The sequence below is a fragment of the Camelina sativa genome, chromosome 9 (assembly GCF_030686135.1).
Source record: "Camelina sativa cultivar CO46 ecotype springtype chromosome 9, ASM3068613v1".
NCBI lineage: Eukaryota > Viridiplantae > Streptophyta > Magnoliopsida > Brassicales > Brassicaceae > Camelina > Camelina sativa.
In genome coordinates this window covers 39,440,957-39,465,452 of record NC_141888.1, presented here as the reverse complement: position 1 = coordinate 39,465,452, position 24,496 = coordinate 39,440,957, and the positions used below count along the sequence as shown (strand labels likewise).

Here is a 24,496-nt window from a genome sequence, read left to right as displayed (position 1 = left end):
AAATATGGTGTACTTTAATAATATGTTGTTTCTGGCAATGTTTTTGGTTAAAAGTATTTGATCATAAATTGATAAAATCTCAAACCTGTTATATATATATTGTTTTTATTATGTTATTGAATTCTAGCTCCGCTTTATAATATGCATTCTGAGATATGCTATACATGATACTTTTTTGTAATGACTTACATATCATTTTTTCTAGATTTTGTGACCATTGATTTTGTGTTTTTTTAGATGGATTAATTTTTCAAAACTCCTTTTCATATTTTTCCCCTAAAAAAAATTGTGACCCTTACAATGTCTTCTTTTTAGATTAAACTTTTAATTTGAGTTGAGTAATTAATATTTTATTTTTCTATAATTAAAATTGAATCTTAGAAATTAATGTTTCACTTCAATTTTATTTTTATGTTTAGAATTTTATAAATACAATTACATAAACTCTTTTTTTACTCCACCATGCATTAAAATCTTACTTATATTCTAAAACTCATTAACCCATTCTAAATTTTGGAATATAATCATATTTGGTTAAAATTTAAATAATAATATTATTATTAAAATAATAATATTATTACTAAATTAAATCAATAGTAATATTTTTACTTAATAATGTTCATTTATTTAAAACATTTGGGTTTAATAAGGGCTTTTAATATTTTATGAACTAATAGATTAGAAGCTATACAGTGGATTAGGCCCAAATAAAAAAAAATGTGTTGCTGACGTGGCAGTATGAAGAGTCAGAAAAGGTAACTTTATATATATAGATTTGTGTTGAAAAATATATATAAATATTTATTGTATTAAATAATTAATGAAATTTAGAAAAAATCTTATCCGTTTTATTTAAGTAATAATATGTATAATGAATTTTGTAATGTATTTTAAATATGGCATAGAAAAAAATAATAAAGAGATGAATTAAATGTCAATGGGCTTCATCTTTCATCTCAATACATAAAATATTGATTTTTGTAACATTATCTATTTTTCTAAAATAAAACGATCTGTATATTTACATATTAAATAGATAATGTTACAAAAACCAATATTTTGCCCATTGACATTTATATAAAATGATTCGTATATATTTATATAAAATGATCTGTACACAATGAATGGTGTCTCCCATGGCTTGGTTGATTGCGAACTTTCTTGTCGATACACTTTGCAAAGTTTTGTGGACTCTTCATGCCTACGACCATTTCTCTCCCACCATACCAAGTAGATTGTGATTTGAAAGACATATCGCAAGAAGCATAAACGAAGCTATCTTTTTTGTGTGGTGTCAACAAGAAAATCAAGAATGCAACCTCAACAAGAAAATCAAGAATGCAACCCCATTGAACGGTATATTATCAAGCAAGCAACTTCTGAGTTAGCCCTTGCAGTACCAACACTCGAAGAAGAGGTGAGTTTTAACAAGCTTCAGGCATAAAGAACATGCCACTATAGCGTCTGTGATCAAACAAACAATGCTATTTTTGGTGTATCTTATATCATAATCAGTGACTGTTTACACCAAAACATTTTAAAAGCAGAGGACCAACACACCAAATTCTCTTCCTCCATCACATGTTAAGCGGCAGAAAAGTTATGCATGTAAGTGTTTCCAAAAGTGTAATCAGAAAGTACAATCCAATGAAGAAGAAAAAAAAACAACAACAAAACGTATCCATTAGCGACATTTTTGAATTAGCACCCACTCCAGAGAGACAGAGCCGGAAATCTATTGATGATCGCCACACGATTCTCACTTGACAATCTCCAACAACAGATGTCATCTTCAACCCTTCCTGTATGTAATCCGTATTTGTAGGCGTACATTACACAGCCACCCTCATTAGTAAACAAGATTGAGTTCTTATTCACACCATAACCATCAGGAAGCTCCTTAGCTGAGCAGCAAACATTTCCAAAGTGTCCAATAAACAAAACACGGTCTCCCAAATCGCTGACCACGACCCATTTACCAGCCTCCTCATCTAGCTTACTCACTCTACATATGAAGTCATTAATGTCTACTTCATCAGAAGAAGTTGGGATAGTATTCTCAACCAAGAAAAGCTCATCATCACTAGCAGGAACTAGAAAATTGCTTGAATTCATAGGCTGTGAGGGCATCAAGGGAACAATCACTTTCATCGAATAAGGATCGATAACGAGAACATCTTTGTTGAAAAAACTTGCATAGAATCTGCCTCTAAAAGTGACTAAATCCCTACAGGGAGCATCTGAGACGTTCTGAAACCACAACCATCTCATATCAGAACTTCTTAACACCAACAAAGCTCCAGAGTAGTTGAGGATCACAACGTATTCTTCACCTCTCTCTTTGTTTAACTTAAGAAAAGCCGCGTTTCTGTAATTTGTTGACGATTCTTCAGGTTTCCAACCGAACATTCTGTACTGATGGCCTAAAGAGAGTATCTGACAGTCAAGCATTTTCACCAAGATTGGATCAGATCCTGGGATCTTCACTTTCACTGAACATTGAAGAGGATATGGAAGAAGCTCTATATGTTTGTCTTCGTCTCGGCCTATTCCTCCCATAACATACGGAGAAGGCGACACAGTATTAGCAGCATCACGAGTTTTGTCGACTCTAAAGAGAAACAAAGGGACCTTCTCGAGTGTGCACGAGTCTTTGCTCTCGAGAGTGAACTCGGCGAGCTTGGGAAGAGAGTAGCTTGCACGTAACAAGGAAGAAGGAAAGGGAAATGCGGATCGCCACGAGTTGCAAACAGAGCGAGCATGAACAACATCAAAACAGTTGTTAAGAAGAGTTGAGATTGTTAGCAAAAGCTCTTCAGGGAGAAACGACCAGTCTGTTTTGGACAATGTGAGATCTTTCGTTGCCACTTTTGCTGATGGAGACGGAGACAGCTGCAGTTTTGAAACCTGAAAACAAACCAACAAATTACGATTTCTAAGGTTTTAAAGATTGATTCAAAATCAAATACAAAACATCGGGTGAGAAAAAGAGTTACGTACAAATTCCGGGAGAAGAGAGCAGTCCAATATCATGGATGATGTCTTCTTCTCTGTTTCAGGTTCTGCTTCCATGTTTGCTGATTTGCTGCGTTTTTTGGAATTCCGAAAGAACAAATTAAGAGTCGTCTAGAGGCAGATCTAGCCGTCGGGTCGTGTTTTGACTTAGTACGGGTCATTTTATTTAACTTGTAGAAATGTTTAAAACATTATTTAATTTTTGGTATGAATTAAGCTTCTCGACCAAGACCAACATAAAAAAAGATTTGAATAGTTCCACAACGACAAAAAAAAAAAATAGTTCCACAAGTCTTATTAGATGATAAAACTCTGTTTTTTTTTTCTAACAAACCAGTTGAATAAAGGTTCACATTTTGGTATATGAGTGTGTGTGTATAAATCTTTGAAAAGAGCTCATCACAGTTTCAGCTGGCTACATCCTCTCAACGATCCATAACGAGGTAGAGAGTTTCTGAAACCAACAATGTCTTCGATTTCTACAAATGGTGATACAACTTTGTCTTTGTCAGATGCCATTTCCTTTGAATGTTGGTTTCCGTAAACGCATACACTCAACGATTTCTTTTTTGGTGCGTCAACCTTTATGTATTCGTTGAAGAAATCTATTAGTTCTTCTTTCTTTAGCTCTTTCAGTGCAGCCACCTGACCATATATAACACAAAAAAATGTAAAGGGTTGTGTTATATGGCTTCAAAAAGGAAGACTAGCTAACGAAATTTGCATTATGCGGTTTATCGATTACCTCTACGTCTATGCGGTTAAATTTGAGTGTCCCGTCTTGAATCTCTCCCCAGTAAAACCAGGATTCCTCACTCAAGTTCTTGTGTTTTTCAAGCTTCATATCTATCAACGCTGTTACATAGCTCTGGGAACAAAGTCATGTCAGTTAGTGCGTTAATGTTTAGTCTCAAGCAAAGCAAATACCATCTAAGAGTACCTGGTTGTGTCATCTCACCTTGAATTCTTCATCGCTAATATTGTAAAGCTTACTCTCAAGGTCTTTGAGTAGTGACTCGACCCTCATATCTATATGTCCAGGACCCTATTAACAAAAGCAATTAAAGAGATATGCATATACTAGAAAGGGCTATGCAAAGTCCGAGTGGCAAAGAGGCAAGAAAGATTGGTAGGTAGTTTGGTACCTTGACTGAAGACTGGATAATGAACTGTACACCATAGACACGAGAGTCGTTTCTGTGTCGCAGAAAAGTGATTATTTACAGTATGTATCAACAAGAACTCAGTAGCATGCAAACATATGAGAAATTGATTCATATGTACCTTTGAGAGAGTGAAGTGATGTAACCAAGTTGCTCAACCGTTCTAAGCTGGTGAAAAGTGGCTTGCTTTGCAATAAGTTTAAACATTTGAAGTTTGATATTCATGGAAAACTCATCTTGATGAACCTGTTCGTTTGCAAAGCAATTCCGTTAACAATGACTCTTAGTACCAAGATCTACGAGAAAAGCTTTATAAGAAATGCAATAAACTAATAATCTCTTGTCGCAAATATACCTGAATGTAATGGACTAGAGCAGAATTTTCATCGTTGGGGTTTGTGCCTTGTTGATGGTAGAAGTATTTCATTCCTGTTTTGAGATCTGTAACCCTATTTGTCAAGAACTGAGATGGAAATAAGGGACGACAAATAGGTTTTGGGTCGTTAAAGAGAACATCTTCAACATGCTTCACCATTGACTCAGCTTCGCTCTTCTCAACATTTCCTGAAATGAGTGTCTTATAATGATACCACAACGACTAGAAGGAAAAGAAAGAGGAGTGAAGACCAAAGACTATCATACCTGCAATATAGCACTCAACAAATGTCCTTGATAACAACATAGGAACGAACTTTGCCAAATCTTCCACTTCCAAATAAGTAAGTGCATCTAGTTCCTCTGTCCAAGGCCAAGAGTGATCTTGTAATACCATTGAGCAGTAACTCATTGCTTGATGATATGGTTGTCCGAATTTGTGATTTTGGTATGCCTTTGTGACCGTTTCCTGTTTCAGGATAGGGTAGCAGAGAAACCTGGATTCAATCATCCGGGAACAAGGCTTATTGATGTAGTGATGAAGTCTACTAACAAGGTTTACCTTAATAACTGAAAACCTGTCAGGTTTTACTTGGAATTTTGCTATCTTTTGAATGACAGCTTCCAGCAAGACTCTCAATTTGTGATTAAAGCCAACAAGATATAGCTGGGAATGAGAAACAGTTAGTCCAACATGAAAACTTCATTGAGCAAAAGACACAAGAAAACGTCATAATCTACATACAAATTAACCCACCTCAAAACCATTGTCCGAAAGACTTATTCCATATTGAAGACCAGCAATTCGAGCATAATAAGCTGAAACATAGAAGTAAAGATTGATGGACGAGATTTCTTGATAAAATAACAAACTAGTAATGCTTATCACCTTGTTTATTTTATTTTATTTGGCTCTTCATTGTAACACATTCTAACTTGTCCTAAAAGAACTACATAAGCTATTGCAACATAAAGCAGCAGACTCCTTACCTCGATAAAGTAAAGTAATAACCAAAAAGATGTTTAAATCTATCAAATCTTACCATATTCATTCAAATAGTCCACCAGCAACCAAACAAAAAAGTTTGAAAGAACTACAGCAACAGGAGAGGTGACTGCAAGGGGGCAGTTAAAATCCATCTTTACATAAGCCTTCGGTTTGAAGAACTTTGTATCAGGCTTATACCACAATCTTGAGAATGATGTCTCTCTCAACAAAACAGGGAAGGTATCCTGTTCCAGAATACATATAAGATTACTGCTTCATACATAATTGTACATTGTAACTAAAGTCACAGAACTGAACCTTATCCTTAAAAACCTTCAATGAAAAATCCGTAGGAATGAAGACGTTAGGTGTTGGTAGAAGGAGGTTTACATAAAGGGCAGACTGAACCCACTCCTGTAATTGTTAACACAAAACTAAAACTAAACTTCTTTCAAAGTTACAGGATAATATTAAATCAAAACAGAATATATCAAAAGCCAACCTGGATGGTGAGTTTGGTTATCTTTTCAAGAGAATAAGCAGTGTTATACCATGGCTCAACCTTGTCTGTTTGCCCTTCAAATTTATTTGATTCCCAAAAGATTCTACGAATATAATGGTGTTAATTAATATTCTGCAACACGGCGCGCTTACTTCGCCGTAAGCAGTCAAGATTTTGATGCTATTGCTTCATGTAAATACTACTACGAACGCATTACTGAACATACCGAACATTATTGGGAGAAAGCTCATTGAGAACCTTTTCCACACTAGCTGGATTGAACTTCGTAGGAAGTGATGATCCAACCAGCCAATGCTCCCTTGGGTATATCTAAAGGCCAAGTGATGAGATTGTAAGAGTAAGTACCTATTCTACTTTGGTTCATCTTTAAGTATACACTGAGCAGAAATAGATATAACAGCTTAAATGATAAGAAATTACGAGAATTATAGATTGAACAGCTGAAATATTATTACCGTCATTTTTGGTGAAATACGTGTTGCATACGAAATTGGGTGTATTTTGGCTTGATAATGAAATTCTGCCTCACAGATAGCTGAGAGCTGCAACAACAATGACAGAGATGTATCAAACTCTTTAATAACACTGAATCAATAGCAATACTATAGCCAGATTAAAAGCAGACAACAACAGAAAATATGTAAACATAGGTCCTAGAAACAGTACAACATAATAATACTAATACCTCATCGAAAATCCACTGGGAAACACCAGACTGTTGTAAATGCTTAATCTGTCTAAACAACAATCCCAAAATATCTTCCATATGTTCTGTATACAAAGAACAGACACAAAATCAAAGCAAATCCAGAAAATATGACTACACATCAAGCACATCATTACCATCTACTCAACATAAAATAGATTGTTGCATATAAGAATAAACAAAAACTTATAAGAAGAATACATAAACCCACCATGGCCAGCATCAGTAAGATTAATTGTAACATTGAAGAAAGAATACTCCGTAGTCCAGTCTGCTTCGCCAGCATACAGTCCCGTTGCCCAACCTGTGGAAGTATTAACAAGAATTAAGCAAAATGTAGGATTGCTGATACACAAAATTAAGTAAACAAGCAGTTGAGAAGATTTTTTAAGGGAATAAAATCCTATCATCGAGTATGAAACAATATACTATTAGTGCAGCCTATACGACACGCCAAAATGGGGTAATATAGCTACGATTTACAACTGAAGCAACAAAGATCTGCAGTTTCCGAAGCACTTTTCTAAATGTCTACTAGACAACCTACATAAGTGTTCTGTAGTTTTCGCAGTGGAAGGCAAATAAAGAGCAAGGAAGAAACTATTAGAATAGGAATACATATATTCTTCTATGTATATATAGGAATACATATATTCTTCTATGTATATAAGGAAGCTTAGTTAATATACATAGAAGAATATATGTATTCCTATTCTAATAGAAACACCTCAAAATATATATGTATAGGGGGAATAACAATTATTTAAGATTTCTCGCAACAACTTATCTTTTATAATAGTAAGATACCATTCTAAAACCAGAAATAGTGTAGAAACTGAGGTTTCTCACAAGGAATTTGTTTAGAAGGGAAACAAATTCAATAACAATCTCTTGAGGGACTTAGATCAAAGTAAGCAAGAAGAAATGAGATCTCTTGAGGAACAAGTTTGGTATTGCTCAAGAACAAAGAGGAATTTAGGGTTTTTTATTAATAACTCGATGATCTTACAATGAGAGGATTGCCCTCTATTTATAGGTATTCAAAGATCTACAGAATATATTCGAATATACTGGATATATTGACTTTCCTAACTGGATGGCGAATTAATAAGGAAAGTCTTTCCTTTCTTGCTAGGTTAGCCGCTGGGCGAGTTGAAGTGCCGAATTCGTCTCCTCGTCCATGGGCCTTTCAGTGTTACTGGGCCTTCAGAGATGAAGTCCAAACCTAGGCCGAACTCCCGGTTTAGATAACCGGTTCTTTAACGGGTCTAGATCGGTATGTTGGGAGTGCTAATTCCCGCACCAACAATTAGTCCCCCCTCAGTTCGGTACATTCAGAAGTTAATTCGAATGACCGGACTTTAAGAAAGAATATCCGATTTAATCCGTAAAAAGATCCGAATCTAGATATTTCTGGATCGTCGCGCCGCTTCGCCCTCCTCTAGTCAGGCGACACGTGTCCGATACGTCACATCTGTCAACTCGGAAGCCGAAACGTCGCGTAGGTTACGGTAGGCAATTATGACTCCGCGTAGGGTTGCCGCCCACTCCCGTCTATAAATACTCGGTATCCACCGAGTGTTTTCACTTTTCGCCGCTTCGTCAAAAAGGTAATCACTTCGTTCTCTCTCTCTTCGCCTTTCATTACGTTGTTATTCATCAGTTTTCCTACACTCTTCGGCGATCTGCATTATTTTTCACCTCGGTCATGGTTTCTTCATCGGCAACCACAAGCGAACCGTTGATCCGCAAGAACGCCAGCAGGAAATCTCCGAACGTTGTCAGTTCGGTCTGAGGCGAGATGTCGAATAAACCAGAAGAAGCCGAATGCTCTTCAAGGCGCAGATCCAACGAGATTCCGATCCCATTTTTGGTTGACGAAGATGATCGTGAAGGTCTCGGAAACGCTACACCAGATTCCGATCTCCCCCCTGACAACCTAGGTGGCAAAACGGCCGAACTTGCTCCTGACAACGTTATGATCAACGACCTCTCACCTCTTCGAGATCACCGAGGTGACATCGGGGGCGAAAAGTCTTCAGGCAACTTCTCAGTTTGTCTTCAGACAACTTCTCAGTTTATCTTCAGACAACTTCTCAGTTCGTCTCCGGAAGACTTCTCAGTTCGTCTTCAGACAACTTCTCAGTTTGTCTTCAGACAACTTCTCAGTTCGTCTTTAGACAACTTCTCAGTTTGTCTCTAGAAGACTTCTAAGTTCGTCTTCAGACAACTTCTCAGTTCGTCTCCGGAAGACTTTTCAGTTCGTCTTCAGACAACTTCTCAGTTCGTCTCCGGAAGACTTCTCAGTTCGTCTCCGGAAGACTTCTCAGTTCGTCTCCGGAAGACTTCTCAGTTCGTCTCCGGAAGACTTCTCAGTTCGTCTTCAGACAACTTCTCAGTTTGTCTTCAGACAACTTCTCAGTTCGTCTTCAGACAACTTCTCAGTTTGTCTGTGGAAGACTTCTAAGTTCGTCTTCAGACAACTTCTCAGTTCGTCTCCGGAAGACTTTTCAGTTCGTCTTCAGACAACTTCTCAGTTCGTCTCCGGAAGACTCCTCAGTTCGTCTTCAGGCAACTTCTCAGTTTGTCTTCAGACAACTTCTCAGTTCGTCTTCGGAAAACTTCTCAGTTCGTCCTTCGGACAATTTTCAGTTCGTCTTCGGACAACTTCAGTTTCAGGTCGTCCTTTGACGTCTCAGTGTCAGGTCGTCTTCAGACACCTCACTTCCAGTTTCAGCTTGTCTGCAGATAGCTTCGATTGTAGTTCATCATAACATCATGATCCAGTCTCAATTACCATCTCGATCTGAATCATCATTCATTTCAGAAATCACAAACCTAATGACCTGCGAAGACTGAGCTTCCTCTTCTGAACTCCGAGATTCCAGTCTGGAATTGCAAGCTAGCTGGTCAGCTATGGAGAGAGCGACCAACTACAAAAAGTCATTATGATCTACGACACATCTCAACTTGGATTAGCAACTACAATGGTGCGTGATGTGAGCACGGGATCAAACACACGCCCAAAAACGCTCGAGCCGAACCCGGACACCTCTCGGACACTCATATCGCCCGCGGGATAACTCGAACTAAGAGCTCATCCAGGACTTCAAGACACAAGATCAACCGCTTCGTCCAAGCATTCGTCCAAGAAGACCGAAAGAACGACTCAGCAAAAAAAGTCTTCAGGAATAGTTGTATTCCTATTCTAATAGAAACACCTCAAAATATATATGTATAGGGGGAATAACAATTATTTAAGATTTATCGCAACAACTTATCTTTTATAAAAGTAAGATACCATTCTAAAACCAGAAATAGGGAGCTGAAGACTACGACAACTTTTCGATTTGCTACCTGCCAAAACATTTATTAGTTTGACCTTTAGAGAAAACCTACCCAAGATTTTTAACGCATGAAACAAACTTCCTTCGCCTTCATGACCAAGTAGACGACTAATGTACCTGGCTGGTGCTTCTTCATAATGATGGATGCTAGGAGTTATAGGCCAGTAAACAGTAAGCTTGTGACCTTGCCTTATGGGAACTGCCTTCACAAGTACCTAAAACCAATGAAAAACACCACCTTAGCAACATGTTAGTATGAATTTGTCTTCATTTCATAGAAATGACAAAGCTGAAATAAGGAACAAAACCTGCAAATGGTCAGGAGTACAAGGCTGACCAGGAAACCTAGGGATATCCTTGTTGGTGTTTGGAATTTCCTGGAACAACTCTTCCACTAGGCCTTGAGTTTTATCAAGGCTTTCTGAAGACATCGAGAGCAAATAGATGTAAAAATGTTATATGTGTTAATACTTTTGTTTTCTTAAATGAAAAGAAATTTGGGTTAGCTCCAAAACCTACCCTTGCCATATACAACCAGATGCATAATGTTCGCAGAATAGTATTCATCATAGAATTTAATTAGTTCACTCCTCGTATCTATTCCTTTTGATTCGGGTCGTACATGAAGAGTATCCATGTTACCTAATCAAAATTATCACTTTCTTAGCATGAGAGAAAATTTTGGGAAAGACCACTGAGACGCGAGCCAGCACCAATTAAGGATAGGTAGAATCATGAACCTGTGTTAAATTTGTGATATGGATGGTTTTCCCGACTTAGATGCTTCTTTAACTGTGTCAACGTAAAAGGAAAGCTAAATACACATCAACAGACTTGTGGACTTAAGACATCAGTACCACAAGTTCAAAGAAAAACCTTATTTTCATACTGAAGTGAACTTTTCCTTTTGCATTAAAAAAACAATGAAAAAAATATATTCATCCATATAACTGTTCTTTAGAGCAAGGGAAAATACCTGGTGCATACGCCAAGGATCAGACAACAAGTTTTTCTGATTCTCTAGAATGAAAGAGAACTCATCATTAGAATTTGTTATATATCAAACAAAATTCAACAGGAGAGCTATCAAGAAAGTTAAAAGCTAACCAGAGTCGACAGCTTTGATCTCTCTCATGGTTGCATCAGCAGACATCAGTGGTTTGATAAAGAACTGTGCAAACCTGGTTTAAGCAATCACAGAAAAAAAAAAAAATAGACACTAGCTGTCAAAAGACGCAAATCGTATAACACTAGTATGAAAGAGAGAAAAAGTCTACCTGTCCAAAGCTTCATCAAAAGAATCTGTGTTGATATCGAAATGGTAATTTGTATATTCACTGGCTGTATAAGCATTTGTACTCCCTCCATGCTACAAAAAAAAAAGAAAAAAAAGAAAAAAACCAGATCTAATAAGCATTAAGCCACATCCCATTTCATCTTGATTTAAGTTTTCCTACAAGTAAAAAGAACAAGAACATCAAGTTTGTCTTCCAGAGCTGGAGAAGAACGTAACGTTACCTCTGTGATGTACTTGGAGTAACTATCTTCCTCGGGGTATTTTTCACTTGCATAAAATAGCATATGCTCTGAATCCCCACAAAAATAATAAAACCACCAGCACAAAATCAGATGTTATGAAGCAAATCATTAAGAAAAGAAAAAAAAAATTGGGATAGAAAGTACCAAGGAAATGAGCTAGGCCTTCCAATCCATCTGGGTCAGAGAACGATCCGACGCTAACGTTCATTGAAGCAGCACACTTAAATAGCCAAAGACATAGAGGAACAGAGTCATGATTTTATCATCAGTACAGTACAATTTAAAAAGAGAAATTGATTGAGCTTACCTTGTCAGTCTCCGGGTCGCTGATTAACAACACCTCGAGCGAATTCTTAAGTAAAATCCTCCGATAGTCTCTCTTGTCAGTGCGTGGCTTTAGTATCTCGTCACCTCGATCCACCGTCACCGTCGTGGTCTCCGTTCCAACAGCCATCTTTTGGGATAGTTTTTTTCAAGTCTACGCTGAGTCTTCTTCGCTCTTTAGTCTCTGTCTAACGTCTTTCTTTTTATTTCCGACCTGTGAAGAAATTATCAAGTGTGGTAGAGTCTACGTGTGGTTAAACTAATCAACGGTGATTGTTTCTCCAAGTATTATATTACAGATCCAACGGCGATTACTTGTGATAGTTATAGTCGTCGCTAGACTGGGTCTTCGCTTGTATTGCCAACGTCTTTCCTTTTTGTCTCTGATCTAATGACATCATTATCCACTATAGAGTGTAGAGTTTCCGTCTAATTATCATCTTAAAGTTAATAAAATATGGAAAAATATGGACTGAAAGAGTTGTTGAATATGATTTATAAATACGAGTTAAAATCATGTGTTATTCATTAAATAAATTATTTTAGAGTTTTAAAATCTATACAATAATTTAAATGGATTTGAGTTGATTTGAAAATGAATAATAGCATGATTCAAATATGTGGATAAAATATTTTAGTTCAAAATCCACATAATAAAAATTTTCAAATCGTATATAGATTTATAAATCAATGATTGAATAACCTCCAAATGATAATCGCTAGATTTAGTTGCATTTTTTAACTTCTGAAAATATTAATTAAAAAATATTTGTTGTGAACAATAGTAGTTAAATGAATAATTGAAACTATTTAATTTAAATTTTGTATCATATCAAAAATAAGTTGCTGTAAATAAAGACTATAAGATAGCATGTTTGAGATATTGAGAAAGATCTAACCAAAGATGGAGCAAGAGAAAGCGAAAAAACTATAAGTGTCCATAAGAAAAAACAAGTCCAAGCCCAATGTGATTTTCGTTAGCAAGTTAAAATTCATATTATCATATATATATATATATATAGTAATGTAATGAGAATTTAGAGAGTAACTTCGAGACAAACAACTCTCTCCTCTTCAATCTTATGTAATTTATCAAATCTAATATTGTTTGCTCTTGATGACAACCTTAAGTTCTTTCCTTTCCTTTTCTTTTGGTTTGCAATGAAAACCTATCATTGCTTGTAATTTCAGGCCAGGTCAACCTAACTACATAACCGAGGATGTCTCAGAGAGCTATATCAAGGGACACCATAACTATTTTCTGAAGAATCTCTAATACACGAGGTTTCTCACAGCACCACCGTCACAGAGTTCTAGAGGAAAAGCCCAGTGTTTCTACAGCTCGGCGTTCAAGCTTGACCTTGAAAGATATTATGATTAGATCAATACAAGGATAACTTAGATGTAAGAAGTTGAAAACTGAGGATGCCTACGAGGTGGTTATCAACAGCATTTCGTGGAGAAAGAGAAATAAGAAAAAGGTGCAAGTCACAGGCACTGATACAAATGGCAAAGGAAGGATAAGAACGAATGTTCACCTCTTGTACTTCAGAGGAAGGATAAAAAGTCTCTTGCCGCGGAGACTGCAACAAGTGAGCTACCAAGGATTCAAAGACTAAAAGAATCATTGGTCATTCATGAGACAACCATTTCCATAGATACGTAACATGGCTAGTGGTGTTGACAAGGTCATGAATCATGATGACAGTCTAAAACAAAAACATAAAAAAAAAAATGACATGAGAAGCACAAGATCTATTGTACCAAATTATTATGTGATAAGTTTGTTTTGACTAATAAAAAAAAAAATAGATGTCTAAGGTATGACTTAGGACTCTGCCCAGATATGTGTTGGGGATCACACAAATCTCTCTTGAGAATCTCTTAGTGTCTTCTTCCATATATTTGTTCAAAGACTTATGGCTGAGCACTCACCCCAGATATTTTTTTTTGACTAATGAGGATATAAAGAAATCGATGTCTCAGTTGTATTGCTTGGTCGATTGGTGAACAGAATTGATTTTGCAGTCACACCACAACCATCAGGAAGTTTCTTAACCGAGCAAGAGACACTAGCCAGTTGTCCAATGACCAACACATGGTCTCCCAAATCAGTGATCTCGACCCATCTACCAGCCTCCTCATCTAGCTTACTTACTCGCGAAGTTGCTTCAACCAGGAAAAGTTCATCATCGCCAGATGGAATCAGATAGTCTAGTGTCTTGTAAGGTGAGGAGGGCATCAGGTTCTTAACTTCCAGCGAATAAGGATCAATGGAGACAATTTTTCCGGTAAAAAAGACTGCATAAAATCTGCCTCTAAAAGTGACTAAATCCGTGCATGGATAATCCGGGATGTTCATAAGCCGCTTCCACCTCATTTCCGTACTTGATAACACCAACAAGACTTTAAAGTAGTTGACGAGCACAACGAATTCTTCTCCTCCTCCTCCTTCCTTGTTTAGCGGAAGACAAGCTACGCCTCTGTAATATGTATTACATTCTTTAGGATCCCAGCCAACCATTCTGTACTGGTGTTGCCACATAGGGAGTATCTCGCAGTCGTGCAAGCTAACCAAGGATGGATAAGAACCTGGGATCTTCACTTTCACTGAGCACTGACTAGCAGATGGAAACTTCATATGATCATCTCGAACTAATCCTCCCAACATATACTTAGAAGCATACGTAGGAGATTTGACTCTTAAAAGAGACAAAGGGACCTTCTCGAGGGTGCACAAGTCTTTGCTTTTGAAAGGGTAATCAGCGAAAGCGGGAAGAGAGTAACGTGTGCGTAATAAACAAGAAGGAAAGGGGAATGAGGATCGCCACGAGCTGCAAACAGACCGAGCATGAACAACGTCGATAAAGTCCTCTAGTTTCTGGGAGATAATGTGCAAGAGAACTTCAGGGAGAAGAAACCAGTCTGATGACATTTTGAAACCTGATTATAAAAGGATAACAAAAAAAAAAAAATTAAAATCAGTTATCATGAGCACTAAATATACAAGATCTTTTTTAGAAAAACCCCATACATATATACACCAAACAACATCTGATACCAAATCAAATTTACAAATAGATTATTCAGATGGAGAAAATCAAATTTCACTTTAAATACCCAATGACTTCCAATTGGCAAGTCTTCTATCGTAAATGTATTTATTCTCCTCCAAGGCACCGTATTCATAACCTACAGCCTTACGCCACCGTTCATCTGTCATTGCGTCTTTAAACGATTTCGGCTCAATTTCTGACATCACAGCTGCTATATAAGCGACATGTGATTCTGAAAACCGTTGGTGGTCCCCATCGTGATTAGAAATTGGATAAGAAATTACGCAGTTCACCTCTTTAGTCGGAAGCTTTGCCGATTTGCGTACGACATAGTCCTTAAGCTTAACCGATTGTGTCTTTTTCCGGTGGCCTTTACCCAGTTGCGATTCAATTTGTGGTTCCGGATCTGGTTGTCGGGAAGAAGAAGACACAATAAGAGGACTGGGCTCACGCACAATAACGTTATTGTGTGATGTTGGTTGTCGATTGCAAAGGTTCACTTGTGGATCCAGTATTGACTATAAAAATCATTCACTGTTTTTATTTTATTTAATAATTTCTTTAATTAGTTATTTTAAATTTTTTATATTTTGTTAAAAATATTACTTTTATTATCATTTGAAATAAAAATAAGCATAGATTTAAATAGAGAAATTCCTTTAAATACCACTAAAAAAGTTCTTTTTCCAAAAATACCACATTTTAGTTTTTTTTTTCCAAAAATACCACAAAAGTTTTTTTTTCCAAAATTACCACTAACACAAAAAATAAATTTTAAGCATGTAGAAATTTTTTTTTTTATGTTTGGGTTGACAAATTTAGTTTTAGGGTTTAGTTTTTAGGGGTAGGGTTTAGTATTTATAATTTAGGAATTAGTTTTTAGTATTAGAACTTTAGTTCAATTATGTGGTATTTTTGGAAAAAAATACATTTTAGTGGTAGCTTTGGAAAAAAAACTAAATTGTGGTATTTTTGGAATAAAAACCTATTTTAGTGGTATTTATGACAATTGCCCATTTAAATATGATAAGATTATAAATATTATGGAATGCATATAGTTTGTTTTTTTATTTTATTTTGCAATGTAACAAATAAGTTTAGTTAACTTTGTGTATATTAAAATTATTTTATTATTTATATATTTTAATTTATTTTATTTTTAGTAATTTTATTAAATGTATTCACTAATACTTTTTAAAATTTATAATCAAATAATACTACGGCAACATCTACCACAATTATGTCACCACTCAGTAATTTTAGTAAAATTAATAAATTATATTTTTTACAACGATTCATTACATCAAACTGTTGTTTTTACCACATTTACAACAAATTACATCAAATTCTAATCAAAGCCAAAACAAAACTCAAACTAACAACTCTACTGTTACATTTTGCCTTTTTCAGACAGTTTAAACATGAAAATAACTCCAAATTCTTACCCATGAACTACGCCACTTAGGCACCACTACATTAAACCAGAATGTAACCATTGTCGAATAATAAAAGCAGTCTACAGCGAAGGAGAGACTCAAAACAAAGTCAGAAGCAAGAATATATAGAAGTTGTATCAAGGGTGTCTCGCATACTGGAGGACGTGAAAGCTAATCTTGGACAAGTTTGAAAAGAACCCAACCGAGCTCCTTTATTTATACAGCAAAATTGAATTCTAGAGCTCTCTATATCTTCACACTTATTCCTCGTATCCTTTTAAAATCCAACTCAGTTGGTAAAGCTGTCAAACAAACTTCGCCAAAAAAAAAAAGCTGTCAAACAAACAACAATCCTCAACATATCTTCCTTGCTTAGCTATGGTATACTTGAACTACACAAACATGACCACCTGATACCAAGAACACAGCCAAACATATGGCTGTCTAGTCTTGAGAAAGTAAGTTGGTTAGAGAAAAAACTAAAATTGAAACTGAAAAAAAAGTTATCTAGTTTTCAGCATACCGTGGTGACACAAAATACACACACACACTTCAGAACAGAACAACAAAGATAACAAAAGCTAATATATACAAAACGAACAGTAAGTCTCAGGCATCCAAAGCGAGATTTTCAAAATGGTCTTCAACGCGGAGAGCCAGCGCCGGAGATGTGCTGAGGATCGTCACACGTTTCTCTCTTGAGAATCTCCAAATATTGAGTTCGTCTTCCGGCCTTCCAGTATGTACTCCATATTTGTAGGCAAAAGTTACATTGCCTCCATTGGTGTACAAAATTGAGTTCCCAGTCACACCACAGCCATCAGGAAGCTCCTTAGCCGAGCAGCAGGTATTCCCAAAGTGTCCCACAAACAACACACGGTCTCCCAGATCACTGACAACAACCCATACACCAGCCGCCTCATCTAGCCTACTTACTCTACATGTGAACCGATTAAAATCTAATTCATCAGCATCAGGAATCGGGTTGAAATTCTCAACCAGGAAAAGCTCATCATCATTGCCAGATGGAATCAGATAATTGCTTGAGCGCAGAGGCTGTGAAGGCATCAAGGGAGTCACTTCCAGCGAGTAAGGATCGATAACCACAATTTTTCCGGTTAAAAAAACTGCATAGAACCGGCCTCTGTAAGTGACTAAATCCGTGCATTGATAGTTTGGGACATTCGTTAGCCGCTTCCACCTCATTTCGGCACTTGTTAACACCAACAAAACTTTAGCGTAGCTGAGGAGCACAACAAATTCTCCATCATTGTTTAGCGGAAGGAAAACCACACCTCTGTAATATCTTATCCATCTCTCAGGATCCCAACCGATCATTCTGTACTGATGTCCTAGAGGAATGATCTGGCAGTCTAGCATGTTCATTAAGGTTGGCTCAGATCCTTGTATCTTCACTTTCACTCTACACTGAAGAGGAGATGGAAGCAGCTCCACTGAATCATCTCGGCCTATTCCTCCCAGAATATACTCAAACGGTAACGCAGCCGAAGCATCAGGAGCTCGGAGTCTAAAGAGGAACAAAGGGACCTTCTCGAGGGTGCACAATTCTTTGCTTTTTAAAGGGAAGTCAGCGAACGACGGAAGAGAATAACTTGGCCGTACTAGGCAAGAAGGAAAGGGAAATACAGATCGCCATGTGCGGGAAACAGAACGAGCATGAACGACATCAAAACAGTAATCCTCAAGTTTCTTGGAGATAAGTGGAAGTAGCTCCTCCGGGAGCTGAGACCAGTCTGGCATCATCGATGACATCTTCTGATTAAGACAGAAACTGCTGCAATTTTTTTTTTTTATAAACAATTGTAAGCAAACATGAACAGAAAAGATTTATAGCAGAACCCTTCATCACTAGCACTACACCATCAGATTTAAGTACAGGTATATAAAGGTGATAGTTTTGAAGCAATTAATAAAGAACCCAGCAGACTTTTTTCTAAAGCCTATAGCAAAATTCAAGTGAGCTTTGCTATCTTCGATTTCAATCAGGGGAACTCAAAACAGAAACATACCTGTCGTAGTTGAAAGACGTATGAAAAGTGAAACCAAGGGATCAAGAAGAAATTACTCGATTACAGCGAGAGATTTGAGTGTGGGAGAACTTTTTACTGTTTTAGGGTTGAGTAGATTTTCGACTTTGGGAAGTGATGATGAAGAATTTGGAAACGACGTCATTTCCAGGTAGATAAGATAGAAGTGTCGGTTTCATTCTGTTTTTTTTATTTCACTTTCGGACATCATTTTTACTGTTTTTACATTACATGGGCTTATACTTTTTCTTTTTTTCTCTTTTGTTACCAACTCAAAATTATATCCCACATCGGTTTATGTGGAAGCAAAGATTCTTAAACTAGTTTATAAATAATTATAGTTGCACATTCTTACAAACCTTAAATGGGCTTGTTTAGAAGCCCAAAATTTTTCAAAGTACTCTTAACATTAAAAAGGGTAAGAAATTATTTCGATAGGCGATTAAACCAATTGAATGGTTTAGTCAGCCGATGAAATGGTTGTCCAATAGGAAAAATCGTGGTGGAATCTTACTTCTAGGCGCCTACGGTTTTGTAAAGGTCAGTCGGCTAGGCGTCGACTACGGTTTTGTAAAAAGGTAAGCAATAGTTTTACAATGTGTGAGTTTTCGTGGTGAAATAAACCGTCATCCCAAACATTTATAGAATTATATACATGTGGGCGAAGATCTCATAAATCATAATTCTATACATGTTAAAAAAAAGTTAGGAGTGAAATGAAGTAAAAGAACCAGCGTTGGCACTTGGCAACAAAAAACAAGCGTAGACATGCACTACAAGAATGCCTTATATATCAAAGTTCCACTTGTGTTCACTGAAATACCTGCAGCTGATTTCATCTCTTCTGTGGGCTGAACAACTTTGGTTCCAAGACACAAATAGGAGATAGACATGGCCCATTTTTCTATCCAGCAATGTACAGTCTTTCAAGGTTGTAGCTATGGAACACATGGATCAGAGGCCAATTATGCATCTGTCTCAGTTTAAGAATAAGCAGTTCAAGTTTCAATATGATTTTGGGAAGAAAACATACTTCTCTTTTAAACCCTTTTGCGTTGTTGAAAAACTTTGGTCTCAAACTAACACATGACCAAGAACACAGCCAAACACAGCTTTGATAGTTCATGAAACAATTATATTTCCACAGACATGGTTGTGTGGTGTTTATACAAGAGTTGAATACCAATTACCAAGTGAAAAAAAAAAAAAAAAAAAACTCTAGAACAATGGGCAACAACAGAGATCACTGTTATATATTTATAACTATAATTAAAGCAAAGTTTGTTTGTGATCTAATAAAGACAAAAACTAACCAACAGAATGACTCAAGCATCCAAAAAGAGATTCTCAACTTGGAGAGCCAAAACTGGATCTGTATTGAAGATCATCACACGATTCTCCCTTGTGGTTCTCCAACAATCTTCCCCTGTTCCAGTATGTACTCCATATTTGTAGGGAAAAGTTGGCTCACTAGTGAACACAATTGAGTTCCCACTCAAACCACAACCATCAGGAAGCTCCTTACCTGAGCAAGAGACATTTCCAAAATGTCCAATAAACAACAAACGGTCTCCCAAATCTCGCACCTCAACCCATTTACTACACTCCTCATCTAGCCTACTCACTCTACAAGTAAACCGGCTAAAATCTATTTCTTCAAACATTGGGATGGTTACCTCAACCAGGAAAAGTTCATCATCGCCAGATGCAACTAGATAGTTTAGTGGCTTCGGAGGTGAAGGCATCAAGAGAGTCACCTCCAGGGAATAAGGATCGATGATGAAAGTACTTCTGGCAAGAAAGGATGCATAAAACCTGCCTCTAAAAGTGCCTAAATCCGAGCATACAGAACCAACTGGAACGTTCTCAAGCCGCTTCCACTTCATTTCAGCACTTGTTAACACCAGCAAAACATTAGTGTAGTTGAGGATCACAACGAACTCTCCTCTTCTTCCCTCCTTGTTTAGCGGAAGAAACGCCACGCCTCTATAACCTTTAGGTTCCCAACTGATCAATCTGTACTGATGGCCTAGAGAGAGGATCTGGCAGTCGACCATGTTCATAAGAGCTGGATCATATCCTTGGATCTGCACTTTCACTGAACATTGAAGAGGAGATGGAAGATCCATATGATGATCATCTCGGCCTATTCCTCCCAGAAAATACTGAGAAGACAATGACGAATTAGCAGCAATGGTTGGAGCTCGGGGTCTAAAGAGGAACAAAGGGACCTTCTCGAGGGTGCACAAGTCTTTGCTTTCGAGAGTGACTTCGTCGAATGTGGGAAGAGAGTAACTTGGGCGTAACAGGGAAGATGGAAAAGGAAATGTGGATCGCCACGAGTTGCAAACAGAGCGAGCATGAACAACATCGAAACAGTCCTCCACATATTTGGAGATAATTTGAAGTATCTCCTCCGGTAAAAGAGACCAGTCTGATGTCTTCTTTCTCGTTGACATGGATGTTGTGTGAATTTCGAAATCTGGAAAAAAAAAAAAAATCAATTCGAAGGGTTCAGGAACTTGTAAACGAACGTGGCCACTGACCAGAGAAGATCGATCGCTTATAAGTAGATGAAAACTGATACGCATAACGCATTGACTATACTCTTGGTTTCTACACATACTACAAGAACATGAGTCACCAACCAAACAATGAAAACAGTTCCAATTACGTTTACATACCAAAATGCTAAAGAGTCACACAAGTTCTTTTACAAAATTGTCAGTTTTATAATTTAGGAAGGAGACGTTGAGGAGGGGGAGCGGTTCTTATGTTGATTTCCACTTTCTTGACTTCCGCTAACAAATAATTGACGAGTGACGAGGTCAAAAATATTTTTTTAACTCTTTTTCTAACATTCACATTTCGTTTCACAAAATAAAATTAAAAAAAAAACGACTTCAAGAAACCCATGAATAGGAAGAAAAATTAAATTTGAAGAAAACAGGGTACTAATAATGATATAATAAAAAAGACAAATGACAAGTACTCAAGAAGTTAATCATATGAAGAAGCAAAATATGTTATCCAATTTTTTCTTTTTTTTTTTAGATAAAAAGAGTCCAAAAAATATTGTATGAATGAAAAGGGTCTGTACAGATTTTTTATATGAATAATAGGAGTTCAAAATTTTTATTTTTTAAAAAATGAAAAAGAGACCCATAAAACAGTACTAGTTTCTCTTTTTATCAAAATAAATGAAAATTTTTATGATTTTCGATATGTTAGAAGGTCTAATTTTAAAATTTTGCCTATAGTATAGACCCAATGTCTGAGCCGGCACCACGACTACTTTATAAAAAACTAAACAAATCATTGAATGATCATTTGTAGTCTATGCTTATGATTGTGCTTATATAAATAAAAATCATAGCTTATTTATATAAATAAAAAGAGGCTTTTGACATGGAAATATTATAAGATTATGGTGATGGAAAACTAACCAGTATAAATAAGCTGACGTTATGATCAATCCGAAGAGCCAACACCGGAGGAGACAAAAGACAAGTATAAGTGAAAAGACTAATAACCATTTCCATACACACGACACGACTGTGTTTTCAATTGGCAAAAGAAATTCAAAACTGATACGAATGTATTACAGTCTTTACCTAAAAGAAACAGAACCGACATGTCTTAGGTATCCTAAGTAAGATTTAGGAAACAGAACCAACATATCCAAAGTAAGATTTTACGGCTTAGAGCTCAACACGAAAAGCCACCACAGGAGGAGATTTGTTAAGAATCTTCACACGATACTCTCTTGATAATCTCCAAAAATTGAGGTCATCTTCCGCGTATTCTGTAGGCAAACCATATTTATAAAAGTAAATTGCATCACCTGGCCAGTCAGTAAACAACATTGAGTTCCCACTCACACCACAACCATCAGGAAGCTCCTTAGCCGAACAAGCAACATTCCCTTGCTCTCCAATAAACAATACGCGGTCTCCAAACTCGCTGACCCATTTACCAGCCTCCTCATCTAACCTACTCACTCTGCATGTTAACCGGCTAACCTCTAATACTTCACCCTGTGGGATGGTTGCCTCAACCAGGAAAAGTTCATCATTGCCAGATTGAACCAGATAATTTATTGGGCTAATAGGCTCTGCGGGATTCAGGAGAGTCGCTTCCAGCGAATAAGGATCGATAACAAAAACGTCTCCGTTAAGATAGGCTGCATAAAATCTGCCTCTGAACGTCAATACCTTCTGACATGAAGTATCTGTGATTTTCCCAAGCCGCACCCACCTTGTTTCCTCACTTCTAAACACCACCAAATCATTAGTGAAGTTAAGGATCACAACGAAGTCTTCTCCTCCTCCCTCCTTGTTTAAGGGAAGAAAAGCCACGCCTCGGTAAGGTGATGTCCATGATTCAGGATCCCAACCGATCACTCTGTACTGATGGCCCAGAGAGAGGATCTTGCAGTCTAGCATGTTCATCAAGGTTGGATCAGATCCTCGTATCTGCATTCTTACCGAACACTGAAGCGGAGATGGAAGCTCCATATGATCCCTAGAGTTATCCCGGCCTAAATCTCCCAGACAAAACACAGAAGGCGACACGGCAGGAGTTTTGAATCTAAAGAGAAACAAAGGGATCTTCTCGACGGTGCACAAGACTTTGCTTTCATCTGAAAACGTGGGAAGAGAGTAACTTGGGCGTAAGAGGCAAGAAGGAAACGGAAACGAGGATCGCCACGAGGTGCAAACAGAGCGAGCATGGACAACATGGAAACAGTAGTCCTCGTCCTCCAATTCTTGGCGATAAGGTGAAGTAGCTCTTTGGGGAGAAGAGACCAGTCTGGCACAGATGGAGATTGACAAGGCTGCAGTTTTGAAACCTAATTCAGAAAAAGAAAAAAAAATCATTTTGTAGGGTTTAAACGAATATTGTGTTGAGATAGGACTGAAACATGAAGAGAGATAAGATTTACAGGCATATCAATTACTGAGAACTAAGTTATATTGATTCAATTTCACCATACATACATCTGATAACAAACATGAAAATTAATGGAGAATGAAACAAAAAATTTCCAAGTAGCATAATGGATGATTGCTTTTGTTCTTACACAATCTAACATAATGGATGATTGCTTCTGTTCCTTTGCATGTTCTGTCATATTTGCTGATTTCAATATCTGAAAGAAAGAAAAATAAAAGCTTCTAGGTTTTAGGTCACTGTAAACAAACATGAAGAGAGAATGATTAATCGAATCATACCAAAGGGAGAGAAAGAGTCCGTACTCTCACTCCAAAAAATCACAGATGTTATAAAACAACCTCAAAACGTAACCGTCGTTTTAATATGGGAGAGTGGGACGGTTACGTTTAATTAAATTCAAGAGACCATTGCAATTCTTAATAGGAAGTGACGATATGAGCTGTCATAAGCTCTAAGGGGGTGTTATTGGATTGTGGTTTTTAAAGGAGTTTGATGTATTTAAGAATCATGTGTTATTCAATTGGGTATTTTTAAAAATCCATTAAAATCTAGTGTTATTCAATATCTACTGGATTTTGTGTGATTTTGGATTTCAACGTACTTTGCTTCTAAAATATGAACAAACACAATACCACACTTTTCTCAATCATTTCATTTTCTTCTCCTCTCTTTAGATGGATCTCTAGCCTTTGACATATTATTGTTTGATTTTTTTTCTCAATCCTTTTATATAATCACACTTATTCATCATATATGTATTATTTTTGAGAATTTTTTTTTTGTGTTCTTTAACTTTTTTTTCTGGGTTCATGATTTATAACTTTTTTTTTTGGTTTATGATATAATCACACTTTTTTTTTCTGGGTTCAATCTCTGTTTCTTTCTCCTCAAACCCTTTGTATATAATCACACTTATTCATCAGATCTGTGTTTTTTTGTATTCTTTAATTTTTTTTTTCTGGGTTCATGACATCTGGGTTCTTTAATTACACCAAAAATCTGGATTGAAAACAAATACAG

The 24,496-nt window shown here is 36.8% G+C and overlaps 3 protein-coding genes and 3 pseudogenes across 15 annotated transcripts; all 6 read right to left on the bottom strand.

The window, feature by feature from the left end:
* Positions 1 to 1,467: 1,467 nt before the first annotated feature.
* LOC104715939 (F-box/kelch-repeat protein At1g64840-like) lies at positions 1,468 to 3,152 on the bottom strand. The gene is made up of 2 exons (XM_010433302.2): positions 3,001 to 3,152; positions 1,468 to 2,907 (listed from the first exon to the last, which is right to left on the bottom strand). Exons 1-2 carry the CDS (start codon positions 3,070 to 3,072, stop codon positions 1,702 to 1,704), a joined length of 1,278 nt encoding a protein of 425 aa, XP_010431604.2. The 5' UTR covers positions 3,073 to 3,152; the 3' UTR covers positions 1,468 to 1,701.
* Positions 3,153 to 3,286: 134 nt separating this feature from the next.
* On the bottom strand, positions 3,287 to 12,216 carry LOC104713937 (insulin-degrading enzyme-like 2). Of its 7 annotated transcripts, none has more exons than XR_015567166.1 (26): positions 11,964 to 12,216; positions 11,801 to 11,876; positions 11,636 to 11,703; positions 11,395 to 11,486; positions 11,225 to 11,298; positions 11,094 to 11,137; positions 10,858 to 10,909; positions 10,637 to 10,759; positions 10,426 to 10,538; positions 10,170 to 10,332; positions 6,982 to 7,074; positions 6,750 to 6,835; positions 6,520 to 6,606; positions 6,270 to 6,373; positions 6,044 to 6,146; positions 5,860 to 5,955; positions 5,597 to 5,786; positions 5,311 to 5,372; positions 5,116 to 5,220; positions 4,821 to 5,022; positions 4,534 to 4,742; positions 4,300 to 4,424; positions 4,161 to 4,212; positions 3,956 to 4,060; positions 3,761 to 3,883; positions 3,287 to 3,660 (listed from the first exon to the last, which is right to left on the bottom strand). XR_015567166.1 is itself a non-coding variant. In XM_010431166.2 (26 exons), exons 1-26 carry the CDS (start codon positions 12,108 to 12,110, stop codon positions 3,415 to 3,417), a joined length of 2,922 nt encoding a protein of 973 aa, XP_010429468.2. In that variant the 5' UTR covers positions 12,111 to 12,216; the 3' UTR covers positions 3,287 to 3,414. The 7 variants fall into 7 exon arrangements, 4 of the variants coding, with proteins under 4 accessions (XP_010429468.2, XP_087323723.1, XP_087323724.1 ...); XR_015567167.1 differs by having other exon boundaries at positions 10,235 to 10,332; positions 11,964 to 12,196; XM_010431166.2 differs by having other exon boundaries at positions 3,974 to 4,060.
* Positions 12,217 to 13,607: 1,391 nt separating this feature from the next.
* Positions 13,608 to 15,534, bottom strand: LOC104713936 (F-box/kelch-repeat protein At1g64840-like). Of its 2 annotated transcripts, none has more exons than XM_087467600.1 (2): positions 15,330 to 15,534; positions 13,608 to 14,923 (listed from the first exon to the last, which is right to left on the bottom strand). In XM_087467600.1, exon 2 carries the CDS (start codon positions 14,913 to 14,915, stop codon positions 13,935 to 13,937), a length of 981 nt encoding a protein of 326 aa, XP_087323726.1. In that variant the 5' UTR covers positions 14,916 to 14,923; positions 15,330 to 15,534; the 3' UTR covers positions 13,608 to 13,934. The 2 variants fall into 2 exon arrangements, with proteins under 2 accessions (XP_087323726.1, XP_010429466.1); XM_010431164.3 differs by having other exon boundaries at positions 15,101 to 15,530.
* Positions 15,535 to 16,935: 1,401 nt separating this feature from the next.
* Positions 16,936 to 18,673, bottom strand: LOC104713935 (F-box/kelch-repeat protein At1g64840 pseudogene; annotated as a pseudogene). 2 transcript variants are annotated; one of them, XR_015567171.1, is made up of 2 exons: positions 18,503 to 18,673; positions 16,936 to 18,267 (listed from the first exon to the last, which is right to left on the bottom strand). The product of XR_015567171.1 is annotated as an F-box/kelch-repeat protein At1g64840 pseudogene, transcript variant X1 (transcript). The 2 variants fall into 2 exon arrangements; XR_015567172.1 differs by having other exon boundaries at positions 16,936 to 18,264; positions 18,503 to 18,669.
* A 1,010-nt stretch (positions 18,674 to 19,683) lies between these two features.
* Positions 19,684 to 22,024, bottom strand: LOC104715938 (F-box/kelch-repeat protein At1g64840 pseudogene; annotated as a pseudogene). Its single transcript, XR_015567173.1, has 2 exons — positions 21,967 to 22,024; positions 19,684 to 21,002 (listed from the first exon to the last, which is right to left on the bottom strand). The product of XR_015567173.1 is annotated as an F-box/kelch-repeat protein At1g64840 pseudogene (transcript).
* Positions 22,015 to 24,344, bottom strand: LOC104713934 (F-box/kelch-repeat protein At1g64840 pseudogene; annotated as a pseudogene). 2 transcript variants are annotated; one of them, XR_015567170.1, is made up of 3 exons: positions 23,755 to 24,344; positions 23,604 to 23,672; positions 22,015 to 23,372 (listed from the first exon to the last, which is right to left on the bottom strand). The product of XR_015567170.1 is annotated as an F-box/kelch-repeat protein At1g64840 pseudogene, transcript variant X2 (transcript). The 2 variants fall into 2 exon arrangements; XR_015567169.1 differs by lacking the exons at positions 23,604 to 23,672; positions 23,755 to 24,344 and having other exon boundaries at positions 22,015 to 23,521.
* Between the last annotated feature and the right edge of the window lie 152 nt (positions 24,345 to 24,496).